At 47.1% G+C, this 13,917-nt stretch overlaps 1 protein-coding gene across 1 annotated transcript in view; it reads right to left on the bottom strand.

The window, feature by feature from the left end:
- dusp8a (dual specificity phosphatase 8a) overlaps positions 1–13,917 on the bottom strand; it is a 46,909-nt gene that overhangs the window by 19,431 nt on the left and 13,561 nt on the right. Inside the window, exon 3 of the mRNA XM_080475303.1 lies at positions 8,398–8,536. Within this exon, the coding sequence (XP_080331429.1) occupies positions 8,398–8,536 (139 nt within the window). The remainder of the gene's footprint in view (positions 1–8,397; positions 8,537–13,917) is intronic.

A 13,917-nucleotide genomic window follows, 5' to 3' on the forward strand; every position in this document is an offset into this window, starting at 1 on the left:
CGGATTAAAGCTACCAGGCAGCTAGACCTGGAAGAGAAACCCCCTCTGCCTTTTGCAGAAAATAATTATGTTAAAATAGAACTTCTCCTACTTTATCACTTATAAGAAAAAAAAAAGGCGGCCAAGAAATACAACTTTACCCACATAGCGGAGGCGCAGTCTAGATCTGATCAAAAAGATTAAGAAGAAGAAGAAAAAAAAGGGCCAAATTTGTAAATAAGGAAGTCGTGCGGTGGCGTGCCAGAGATAAAGTACATCAAAGACACGGTGATAAACAGGAATCCACCGTTGTTTCCAGGAATGACACTATGGTGGGCAGTCCGAGCACGAATGGAATCCAGTGGCTGCAGGCCAGGCCCCGGGGCAGGATAAACTAGAATAATTGTTAGTTGCTCCCTTTTTCCTTCTGCCTTTTTGTAAATTTCCACTCCACATGTGTGTCAGAGTCGTCAGCACTGCAGCGGTAAACTGATGGCGCAGCAGCCGAACTGCACAGAGCGAGGCGCTCGGCCCACATTCCCGGTGGAGGTCGGAGTTATGAGGTGCTGATGGTGGAGAACCGGGTCTGGGTTAGCACGCTGCTCAACCTCAGCTCCTGTTGACCCGATGTGTTGACACTGCCTAGGTAACAGTTTCAACAAACTATTTTTAACACCATGCCGGATGAATGCATGACAGGAGTGGGCTGGGATGTTCGCAAAGGCTTCCAAGATTGATTTCCAGTGCAGCGGCAGGCAGAAGGTAAAGCGCTGTGAGCGGACTGTGTACACACAGCCGCGCTTAAACTGTTACCGACGAGGTATGTAGGGCACCGTGATAGCAGCGGCGACGCGGGATTTCTTCATGAACTGTACCGTCGTAAAACACACAAACTGTTTTCCATCACAACGTCCTCTCTTTAGTCGTGTTGCTATGCAGGGAAGTTGTCACGCGTCTCACAATCTTTGAACTTTGCCACTCCGGATTCATAAAAATCTGCTAAATGTTTGCACCTCTGAGTCGAAGTGACGCAAGTCGACCTCGATCAGGAGTGAATTTCTCTTCGGAAGTCTAATCTTTTGTCTGTGCTACTTGGGAATTGTGCATAACTTTCCTATGTGTAGATCCGGCATGGGGTGGGGGTGGCGGGGGGGGGTCTATTTCCTCCTTAGCAGGCTAAAATACTTACGTACGACTGCGACCTACTGTGTGCGTGTGCGTGTGCGTGCCAGCATGGGATTCTGAGTGATGGAGGAGAAAGGGAAGAAGAGCAGGAGGCGAGCAGAGCAGCGAGATCGCGTCATGGTGGAAACATTTGGCAACGGCTCACACACAGTGTGTGCGCGCACGTAAACACACAGAGTCGCACACTCGCTGGCCTGTTTTTGTTCTCCGGTTTTGAGGGAAAGAAGGGGAAAATGACATCAAGTTCATCATGTGAGGCCAATGAGACAGACGGAGGAGGGGGTGAGAACGCTGGCAGAAACAGAACATTGTTACATAAAAACTCACAAACCTCCTTGGGCCCTCTTGCCATATTTTATATATATATATATATATATATATATTTATATTTCTGTGTGGGAAAGTCACATGTGCATGTAGCTGCAAGCTTGGCTGGAAGTCTGTGTGTGCAAGAAGTGGCGGTAGGCGTCATCAAGGTGTGATCTCTTCACATACCTGCCTAACGACTGCTTGCAGAAAAGGGAGCATTATGTCACTCTGCAGTCTGAAAAGCCCTGCAAAGTCTTTTCAGAGTGAAGAGGTGATGTCATGGACATTCTGTAGCCCGTATCCTTTGACCTTTGCGCTCCCTCTGCGTTGGATGGGGTGGGGCTCATGTATGCACGTCCTTGTGTGTGTTTGTGTATCTACGGGCCGGGGTGAGAGCACCGAGGCCACTGGCGCCAGATGTGATGACCGCAGGAGTCTGGGCCTAAAAATAGAGCTCTGTTCTCAGCACCGTGAAACAGAGGAAGAGGAGGAAGAGGAGGAGGAGGAGGAGGAGAAGAGGAAGGAGTAGCGGGGAAGGTATTATTGGTTGTATAGGAGGGATGCAAGGACGGACGGTGAAGGAGGCGAGGTCATTGAGAAGACTGTGTCAGAGCTCTCCGGGGACGGTGAGCTCACCTCCTAATGGCACCGCCGGCTCCTTCTCAATGAAATCATTGATCTACTGGAGCTCCCTACAGCGAAACGGAGAAGGGTTGTGGGGGGGGGGGGGGGGGGGGGGGGGGCTGCAGAGAGGGCAGGTTAGGAGGTTAAGAGGGAAGAAAATAGACCTAAGACCAACAGCAATCATGACTCTACCACCTCTGACCTGCACTGCAGCCGAAAACAACTAACCTGAAGAAAACCTCAAGTCATTTGTTGTTCACGCAGCTTTATTTTGCTCAAAACTGGTCTGAACTAAACTATCAAACTACCTTCAAAGCCGTGTGTCAGGACCAGTTTGTAAAAACACCCACGATCCACAGTATTTATTAGGAGCTGAGCATTCGAAACAGAGAAAAGTTTCCGTCAAAGAGCTGCTTTTTAATATTGTATTATACTTTAGGTTTTACTTGATTAAAAAATGAGGTGAATCTGTGCGTGCGTGCGTGGTGCGTGTGTGTGTGTGTGTGTGTGTGTGTGTGTGTGTGTGTGTGTGTGTGTGTGTGTGTGTGTGTGTGTGTGTGTGTGTGTGTGTGTGTGTGTGTGTGTGTGTGTGTGTGTGTGTGTTTGTGTGTTACTGCGGCAGCGTCCTAAACACACGTCACTGTTGTGCACGCATGTATTTATATTGGCTCCAGGAGAAGACTTTAAAGGACGACTTTCATCTCTGAACGCTGCACAGGAGGAGACGTGAGCTCTCCGACCACACACAGGCATACACACTCACAAACACACATAAATGTAGTCTAGTAAACAATAGCGTGCACACACACACACACTCACACACACACACACACACACTCAGGATGAAATGGGGAGTATTACCTCACCTCCTCAATCACTCTCGTTCTTTCTGTTTTGTCTTGTTCTTTCTGCTCACACACACATTGCCTCATCCGCACGCCGCTTCATATGCACATATTCATGGGGACGAGAGGCACCCGAAAACACATGCGTGCACACAAACACACTCACGCACACAAACACACACACATACGCTGAGACAAACAGACCTCCTTATGTAGCTCATTGGAATGTCTCTGTGAACGGCTGCATTGTGGGACTCGGCCTCCCATGATTACCTCACCTCTCCAGCTTCTCTCTCTGATGCGCACACACACACACACAAACACACATACATATATATACATACACGGACACACACCGAGAGGCCGCCGCCCCATTGTATAACAGCGTAGCAGAATGACACATAACTGAATTGACCTTTGTACCTCTGCCTGTGCAGTCACACCCTAACCTGATCTCATCTGAGCCGCAGGGGGTGCACAGCAGCCCGTGTGTGTGTGTGTGTGTGTTTGTGTCTTTAACAGTGTGTGCGTGTGTCTTTAACAGTGTGTGTGTGTGTCTTTAACAGTGTGTGTGTGAGAGGAATTGAGAGAGGCCTTTCATCTCCCAATACCTCCTGTCAGTATGTCAGCACTAAAGTCTCATCTTGTGTGTTTGTTGCGCCGAGCTGGCAGACTGACAGCGTGGGAGTCGAGACGCTAACCTGCGACTGTGACGGAACGCACACGGCTGCGTGCGAAACGGCCGCGCACCGGGAGAAACGTGGCAACTCGCAGCGTTTGATGACACAAGCGGCGCGATTCATCACAGAGCACTTTTCAGGTTGGGAGCGCAAAACGGCCCGGTTGGTGTCGGCTGGTTTGCACTGAGGAACGCGAGACGGCTCCGACCTCACCGAGCCCATTTAACAGGCGAGGGTCACAGGTCACGTGCTCGCCGCACACCTGCGTTACACCGAGCGAGCGGACACACCGCCTGTCTGGCTCTGCGGGTAACAGTTATCGTCCTTATCAGTGAACGGCGGGATTATTAACCACATAGCCCCGAGAGGTCATAGTGACGTGTCCGTGTGTCACAGTCTGTACAGCTTCTAAAGGCCTTGATACAAAACTTAAATTCAAGATATTCATTTAAATAGTTTTTTCTTGTTCATACAGAATAAACCAGATCCAAGCAGCCGTTTCCTCCCGCATCCTCTTCCTATCTTTGACCCAGTGCCGCGGCGCTTTTTCACGTAATCCCACGAAAAACACCGACAGATGGTGCCGGGAAAGATTAGGAGCAGCCTTGCACGTCTGCAAACTCCACACTAAAACATTAAATAGATAGAAGTTCACATCTGCATGTGCGCACGCCTCCATTTCCTCCTTCATGACCAGAGCGGCCTGTCAAGCTCTTCTGTCATGTTTTATTCGCAAATCTCTTGTTTTCAGGCGCCGACAGAATGAGCGTGCTATTAATAAAATGCTTTTGTTTATTTTTATCTCCACCTCGGCTCCTCTTGAAACCATCCCAAAGCATCTGCGCGCACATTTCAATCTCTGCTCTCGCCTCGGATGCCAGCGGTAAATCGTTTCTCCGTCAGAGCCGTGGCGACACATGACACACAGCGGCGCAGCCGGCGTCAGCCAACATCCCACCTCGCTGCACACTAGTGTTCAGTGTTGTCTTCAGACTGGCTGCGCACTCGCAGATCGGTGGGAAACACGCAAACTTTAGACCCACTGGGGAGGCAGCTGGCTCCAAAGCAAGTGGTGCTCTACACACACACACACACACACACACACACACACACACACACACACACACACACACACACACACACACACACACACACACACACACACACACACACACACACACACACACACACACACACACACACACACACACACACACACACACACATTACACACACATTACACACACTGACGCACACAAACACGGGCGAGCTCCAACCGGCTGAGAACGCCGCTGGGGTTAAAAACACAGCCGTCCTGAGAGAAACTTGTTTCTCACAAAGACTTTTCACACAATCAACACAGAGCGCTCGGCCCTCTCTCACCCAACACGCCGCTCCACAACCACGGCTTCAAACCGACCTTTTCATCTGGTCTCAACGCACAAATCGGACTAAACACACGAGTGAGAATCAGTTCAGCCGGATTATTTGTCTCACCGAATCTTGCATCACGATATCGGAGCGAGAAGCGGAGTGAGTGTTCCCAGGACACACACACACACTTCGGTCAGCAACATGATGTCCTGTGCATCTGCAGTCGTCTATATCGGGACTCGTTCACGCGACAAAGTGAAAACAACACATGGCTTTTCGCGTTTACGCGACGGCGTTCTGAAAACGGCGTACGTTTATACGGCAATGGTCGACACTGAAAAGTGATGTTTTCATGTTGGGCCACTAGTGGGCGCTGTGACTCTAAAACCTACCGAGTCCCAGGAGAACGTGCACTGGGAGTCGTGACACTCTGGAGGAAAACATTGTTCTTATTCTCCTTCTACTCAGTTTCCCAAAAAGTTGTGTTTTCAGTGGCTCAGAGTGCCACTGTCACGTGAAGGGACTTCTCAACATGCAACAGAAGTTTTGCGTTTTCACTTGAAATGGTTGCGGTGTAAACTCGCCCTCGGTGTTGAAATATGTAAAAACACAAACCCTTGTGTGCCTCTGCATAACTGTGCCCTAATCTCTCTTTGGCAAGCGTCTGCATGTGTAACAGCAAAGGCAGAAAATCCTCAAAACCCTGAGACAGCAGGCTCAGCAATTACCCCTCTGTTTGCCCCATCCGTCCATTTATGGATTCTTTTCTTTTCATTTCTTTATCTGATCCTTCCCCCTCTTCAGTCCTCGCTCGAATAGCGGCGTTACAGCGCTCCGAGAGCGCTGCGTATGTGTGGTCTGCATGTGAGAGGCTGAAAATAAGTCCTCAGTCAGATATGAAGTCATCGCGGGAATTATTAGCATCGTAAATCAGAGGTTCGGCGAAGGGGAGGTGGAAAAGAGCGAGGGAGGAGAAAAGAGGATTGTTACATCCAGTTTTTATCGTGATTATTCAAGAATGTGAGAGGGGAAGGAAGGAAGAGAAACCGAGGGCCTCAACTAGCACATTCAGCAGGCGCGTTAAAAAAAAAATCAGGCCCGACGAGCCACCAAGCAAATTGAAAAATTCCAAAGAACACAGAACACAACGCTGAGAGCCGAGCTGAGGTACTGGCATGAAGGATAACTACCTGGTTACGATCAAACTGACCTGAAGGCCACGCTGTCGGGGTTAAAACATTCATACTTAAACAGCGAGGAAACGTTTTTGGGGACATTCCACTGCTTTATGTTGAGATTGGAATAAATACATTTATTTATTTATTTTTACAAAAACTTTGAGTTTAAAATTTAAATGTAAAGATTATTATGTCACTATTTGCATGTGGCCCCTGAATTTAAATATATTTGACACCTCCGTATATTTTGTACTTATTATGGTTGGAGTCTCGAAAGTCAAGAACAAATACAAGTATGTGACAACCCGGAACCGGAAAATGATTCACATTTTATTTGATAAAAACATTTCAACAATTAAAATCACTGTTTTCCTTGTTTGTCTCAACATTACTGTTCTTCTGTTGCTGCAGCGGCTGGTCTGCTGACGGGTTGAGAAATGTCCCAACTTGACCCCTGACCACTGAAGTTTGTTGACAAATCACACTTTGTACTACTGCAGGCTGAGAGCTGACCTCACAAGGTCTTTGTACCTCTGACGGAAGGACAGGCCTCCTATCAGAGTCCTCACCCGCTGATTACAGCGACGGTACAAAGAGCAACTTATTCAACGAGTACAAAGCCTTCCCCATGCAATTTTGATGCATCATGTGTCAGTAATTACAGGGGGATTCAACAATGAACATTCCCGAGGCTCGACAACCATTTCCTATTTCGAACTGTCACGCCTTGGCTCGCATGAAAGCTGTGCAGCTTCATTTGACACGCGTGCAGATCCCCGCCGCAGCGCTCGCTCACATCACGGAACAAATGCACGCACGGCGACTTGTACACGCAACGCCCACAATGCATGCATAAACACACAGTCATCACGATATGAACAGACAGCGGCTGCAAGCTCCACTGACCCCGATAATGCAGCCACCCAAACAACAGCCAACGCTATTGGCTGAGAACCTTCAGGGGCACAAAATCTGCCACTGTTGTCGTGGAAACAGCAGAAAAAGCAGACACAGGGATGGAAGAAGTACGGGGATTCTTTTTTTTTTCTTCTTTTTTTTTAATTCCTCCTGTAGATGCAGTGAATTGGAGGGGTAGCAATGAATCATAATGCTGATGGGGGTGGGGGGGGTGGGGGGTGGGGGGGGGGGGGGGGGGGTTCTGCATTAATAATGAAGATATGATAAGCTTGAGGAGGAAAATCCCTTCATTCAGAGACGACAGGAGAAGAGTGCGTGCGTGCACATGTGCAGTTGTGTAAACGCATGTACAGATGTGCTTGCTACATCTGTGTGACTAATTGTGAAGTCTGGTTGCTTTGAGGCAATCCTCAGCATCCATGAATGACTCATGAAAAAGCACTAATCTCTCGGTGGAGGAGGAGGAGGGGGAGGGGGAGGAGGGGATTTGGGGATGCAGAGGACAGGGAGCTGAGATTTGCCCCAGCAGCATGCTGCTGCTGCTGCTGCTGCTGCTGCTGCTGCTGCTGCTGTCGTCTCATTTCCAATCCTGACGGAGGCAGATTACACTCTCCTTTCTGCACTGACACATTTGGGATGGATTCATAAGCCTCGGCGGGCGGATGTGTGCGTAACGCCGTCCCTTTCAGAAAGGCTGCAGCCACCACAGTCGAGATGTTATTAACTCAACGAGGCTATTAACAGTCTTGCTGGGGCTCAATTATAAGTCTTAGAGTGCTTAGTGGACACTATGACAGGATAATAACTGCAATGAATAAGTCCGGAGGATTGAAAGTTAAGCTTCCGCATTATTGTGGTGATGCTGGGTATGAGAAAGATTCGAGGGGAAGCTTAAACATCAAAGAGACGTCAGAGAGGCTTTGTATCGAGGAAGCAGGCCGTTTCTGACGCCTCCTCTCCCTCCTGTCTTCACATATACCTGTGAACCTGACACCACCCAGTCAGAATACTGCCATGGTGCTAGGAAATGATGTGCACTCAGTGTTATGTGATATTTCTGCTCATCGCTGACATCTGCTGACCAAAATGTGCAACTACAACAGGTGCACCTTGCTTGTGATGAAATGAAGATGATGCAAAGTTATTTAAAAAAAATCAGGCATCCTCACGCACACACAGAGGCACAGACACACAGACACACACACAGAGGCACAGACACAGACACAGGCACAGGCACAGGCACAGACACAGACACAGAAACAGAAACAGACACAGACACAGACACAGACACAGACACTGGCGTACCGGTGAGCAGGGAGACTTTGTGGAAGGTGCCCTCCAACTTTCCCATGAGGATGTGCACGAAGCCATCTTTCGACAGATGTCCCGCCTCTTTGGAGCTCTGGTCGTAAACCACCACTTCCTGCTTCCTGCCCAGCTCCACCTGAACAAAGAACAAACAACCAGGAAGAGATTTGTTTTAGTCTTAACGGCTGTAGAAAATATGGTCGTGATGAAGACGATGCAACCGCAAACAAGGAAGAAGACAGAGATAGCTGCTTAAGACTGGGATGTCATTTGCATGTCTGGCAGTGGAACAAACAGTTAAAACAGTCATGGAAAAGTAAAACATACTCTGTCATTATTAATAAGGTTCTTAAATTGAACACTTGTCTTCCTGACAACGTTGGAGTTCACTGATTTAACACAAATATCTATGTTATTCTGGTCATTTTCCAAACATTTGTTGCATTTGTAAGACTAATTTTAATGCTTTAACTAATTTATTTTAATATTATGACTGTGAGATCATCAAAAAAAAAAAAGTGCAATGAGTGCGTATTTCTGCACATTTTTCCGAAATAATGTCAATCTGATGTGGTGTACAAGCAAAGAGCTCCATGTTTTGTTTTAAACGTTCAAAATATAAATGGTTAAGTAGTCGTGATTAAGAAAAGTAATCGTGACCCAATAAAGGAGTGAAGGCTTAACCTGATCGGGTTTTAAATGACACGGCTTGTTGATGGACAGATATTAGTGGATTACTTTTTTAAAGATTTATTTACCATTTTCAAGTAGAATTCTTTGATCACAGATTATTAAAAGTGAATTTTGTTCAATCACTTTAATTCGGACTGTTATTGAGCGTCTGATTGGAACAAAATACTGTTTATACTACTTTTCTTGCTTGAGGAGCCACAAGTCAACTTTCTTGACAATTTTTTTTAGATATTTCAAAGAGTTAACTTAATACCAGGTTGAAAAGATAAGCCACAAAACACTCCATAATAGAAGTACTTGATCGCTTCATTTCTAAAAGGCACAATGAAGGTAATGACCAAAGTACTTTGCATTAGAGTTCAATTATGAGATTTGTTTGGTTCACCTGGAAAAAAGAAGAAGAAATGAAATCAGTATTTCGCCACAATTTTTTTCTTTATTTTTTTAAATTGCACACATGTGGATGTACAGGTACGACGTCATTGAATTTCAACGTATTTTCGCCAGTGGCTCCGCGGACGATTCCCTCTTTCCTGGGTGAAGCTGCACACTGATGAGACCCTGATGACGCAGCGCTGATAAATGATCTGCAGCAGAAGTGATCCTGTGAGGCCTGAACCCTGCAATAGTTTCCTCCTACGCTGAAAACCTCCCTGCCGCTCTCGCAAGCGGCGGCGGCGGCGGCCGACAAGGAAGTGAAGACAAACACGATGACGTTAAACGCCGGCGTTATCGGTGACCGCGGCAGCGAGGACCTGAGAGCACGTGACGGCAGCGCAAGACATGAAGATGGATCACAAGATTGGGAATAATGCATGAAGGCAAAGTATTGCACCGTGCAACAGTGACGGCGGCGGCGTTCACTGCGCACACGCTGCTGAGGCGGTGGGTTTGTTGTAACGTTTGTTGTAACGGCGGTGAATATCAGTAAAATGATGGAAAAACCCGGCGGCCCACCGCGGCGTGTGGGCGTCCAGCGCATCTCCGAGCCAGACTGAGGAAGACGAGGTGATGCGAGCACGCGCCCGGTGTGACAAAGTGTATTTATGTGTGCTTGGTTGCGGGAGTGTGAGCATGTGTACTGCAGAGACACACACACACACACACACACACACACACACACACACACACACACACACACACACACACACACACACACACACACACACACACACACACACACACACACACACACACACACACACACACTCGCACGCCGGGCTGTGTTGTTCCTCATGTTGTCAGGCAGGCTTTGGTCATGTGACCATCAGGCAGAGCCTACTGCAGCTATGAATCACTGCATCACTGAACCGCCACTGGACAGGAAGAGAAGAGAGGGAGGGAGGGGGGGTGGAGAGCTTCGGGGAGATGGAGAAGAAGAGAGTAGAAAGTAGCAAGGCACTGGAGCAAGGGACGATGGAAAAGACAAAGAGAGAGAGAGAGAGAGAGAGAGAGAGAGAGAGAGAGAGAGAGAGAGAGAGAGAGAGAGAGAGAGAGAGAGAGAGAGAGAGAGAGAGAGAGAGAGAGAGAGAGAGAGAGAGAGAGAGAGAGAGAGAGAGAGAGAGAGAGACGCAAGATACAAATGAAAAAGGACCAAGGGGAGATGAGAAAAATGAGCGGGGGAAGGAAAAAAAAAAAGGAGGAAGTGTCAGAGGAACAATTCAATGAATTTCTTTGTTCGCCTCGATCAACAAAAAGATTACACCACACTCTGAAAGCCACTTGCTTCCAGGCAAAACTGCACTTTTCCCCCCTCTGCAGCAGTTTCATCACCCTGTGTGGTGATGATGGTGATGATGATGATGATGACAGCTTCTGGTACACAGAGCCGCACAGCGTAGAGAGAGCCCGATTGCGTTCCTGCTTGCAGAGCGGCGGTTGCAGGTCGGCCTGGACGACAGCCAGGCAGGTGATTCAGACGGGACAAGGTCAATCTGCGACGTCCGCTTTGGAGGGACGCCGAGCGTCGTGACCGGCGCGTCCAAAAAACCGACGCGGGAAAAACTGATCTTGACAAATGTCAAACCGCTCCGTTTAGATAAAGTAGTGCTGATATCTAGAGGGTTATCGCCGAGACACGCTTCGATTACTCGAGCGAACTGTGCTGGTCTAAAGTCACCATTTCCTTTTATCAAATAGCCAATGTCAAATTAAAATAAATAATAATCACATCATTGTTGGTCAGAATATAATAGAAAATAATTAAATGAATCAAGATTTATCAGCAGCAGCATGATTAAAGCACCACAACTTTGTAAACTCGTCTCTTCCCCTTTGCCTTAATTCTCTCACTCCCTCCGTCTTTACTAACCTCGGGTAATTTTGGTTAATAATCCTAATGGGATCAGATCTAATTTGGGAGTCTGGTCTCAGCGCCTGAGGATTACGGCCCTTTAACTGTGCACACATGCACAGGTCCAAACACTCTGGAGTCCTGTTCGGCAACAAAACCTCATCTTTGTTTAAGTTGGAACAAGTTTATGATTCACTGTGTATTTTATGCCAGGAGTCTCAAACTGTAAGTCTAATCCTGAGTGGGCCGGACTGGTGAAATAGTGTCACAATAAACTTTAAATGTAAACTTATACAGTATACGTGATGAAAATGTCAATATTCTTTGCAAAACCAAACAATTGCTATTGAAAATGACCCACAATCTCAACATGATGCAAATTTTCCATGATGCAAAATTCTGTGAAAAGTCCAAAGAACTTCTCCTCTAGCCGACGGATTGTGCATGTTTATATAGACTCACACCGACGGCAGGGCTTTGAGACCAACATCTCTGCCCGGTTCTCGGTGTTGTGTGGCGTCCGCCATGCTTTAGAAGTTTGCTTTAACATTTTGACAATTTGCTTGGTGGTTTGGCCGGATTGGAGCCTTGAGCCTTATGTTTGGAACCCCTTCTTTATGCCGTCTAAAGTGTCCAAGGAGCAATTTAAAAAAAAATTGAGTTTATTTCACCTAATGTATAAACATAGACAGCATCTCTGAGAGTGGAACTACTTTCCTCAGGTTTATTGTTTTTGTTTGTTTGTTGTCGATGGTAGTTTAAAAGCAAAAAAGAGAAAAACACCAAAACAGAATAGAACCGCATTAACAGACACTATTTAATTGTATTCGTATCCATAAAACAATTCATTGAGTATTTCAGCCGGAGGATGAAATTACACCTCGCTCCCTGAGAACAAGCGGCGTTCTGCCGAGAGTTCCGACGGCCAGATGTGGGATGGGGAGGAACTAACTGGAAGGACGCGTGGTGATAAGTGTGTGCTGCAGTGTCGGGAGGCCGGTGACCCGCGGCCGGGGGTTTGGCTGTCAGACTGCAGCAGTAGTACGGATCCCTCGTCCCTCTGCAGTGCTACAGCACCACTACGATTACAGCTGAGGCTCTGTGACGCATGCAGACTGCAGGTAAACAAGGAATGCCACTGGCAGAGAGAGAGAGAGGGGGAGAGGGAGAGAGAGAGAGGGGGGGAGAGAGAGAGAGAGGGAGAGAGCTTAGGGGGAAATAAAGCAAGGAAGGATATGCAATGAAAAAAGGGTCTGAGAAAGAGAATTGAATACATGAGCTGCTCCAACCGAGCTTCCTATGAAGAATTCAAACAAGGAGTGGTCACACAGAAAGAACCGCGACTAGATAATATAGATTAAGTTGTTCGGGAGGAATCGAAGGCCTCCGTGGTCTCTGTGTGTGAATCTGAGACGGTTCTGCACGTTGAGCCTGATTTTTCACCGTTGCCGTTTGTGCACGCTCGTACAGCCAAACACACCATGAAACACAGACGGCGCGTCGCCCGCAAACAAAAGATGGATTCCTGAAAACATCAGCCGGGACAGGAGATTATGGAAAGAGCTTCTGCAAGAGAGAAAGTGAAACATGGCTTCCTCCTGACCTCAGCAGTGAAACTGGCCGCTGACAAGGTCAGTGCTGAGTAGGACGCTCTGTGTGTGTGTGTGTGTGTGTGTGTGTGTGTGTGTGTGTGTGTGTGTGTGTGTGTGTGTGTGTGTGTGTGACACACAACATCAGCACAAACAGTCTAAAATTGGCGGCACATTCCTGAAGCGCAGTCCGGGTGGTGTCAGCTCGGACACTGTAGGATGTCCCACCGAAAGCAGGGCGACTGCAGCATCAAGCCTCCGGCAGTTAACGGCAGTATTTGCAGATTGCAACGTAACTCGTGAGCGAGACGGACGCGGGAGATAAAAACAGAACATTCTGATACCGTAAATCTTGTTTTGTTTAAAAAAAAAAAAAAAAAAAGAGAGACACAAAAAGAAAAAACCCGAAGTATAAAGGGTTTTCAGGGGTTGCACACGATGGAATAGAGATATGGCTTAACCTTTAACGTTCTAGAATAATATTGGGATTTCTTTTTTTCTCACTGTGGATCATTGCATGTTTCAGTGCAAGCCTTTAAAGCACAATATAATATAAAAATACATTAAACTACAATAATACTTCTGCCATTGAAACACTTTTAATGTTATATACATTATAAAATCAGGCAGCGGTCACCTATTGGTGATACGCATGAGCAGCGTTTAATCTCAGTTTATTCTTGACGCATTGCTTTCACTAGTATTTTAAAATACTATTTTTTTTTTTCTTGCTCTTTGTCCAGTCTGGTGAATTAGCCTGAATCACTGTGAGAGGGGAGATTGAGATAACTCAGCAGAAGAAGGGACTAGTCAACTTCCGCTCTGTGCATATCATGTATATCACACACACACACACATATCGGTTTTCGATTGATTGACACACACACACACACACACACACACACGTGTAACGTTCTTAATAAGCTAATATGGAAACACGTT

The sequence above is a fragment of the Lipophrys pholis genome, assembly GCF_963383615.2.
Source record: "Lipophrys pholis genome assembly, chromosome: 11".
In the NCBI taxonomy this organism is placed as follows: Eukaryota; Metazoa; Chordata; class Actinopteri; order Blenniiformes; family Blenniidae; genus Lipophrys; species Lipophrys pholis.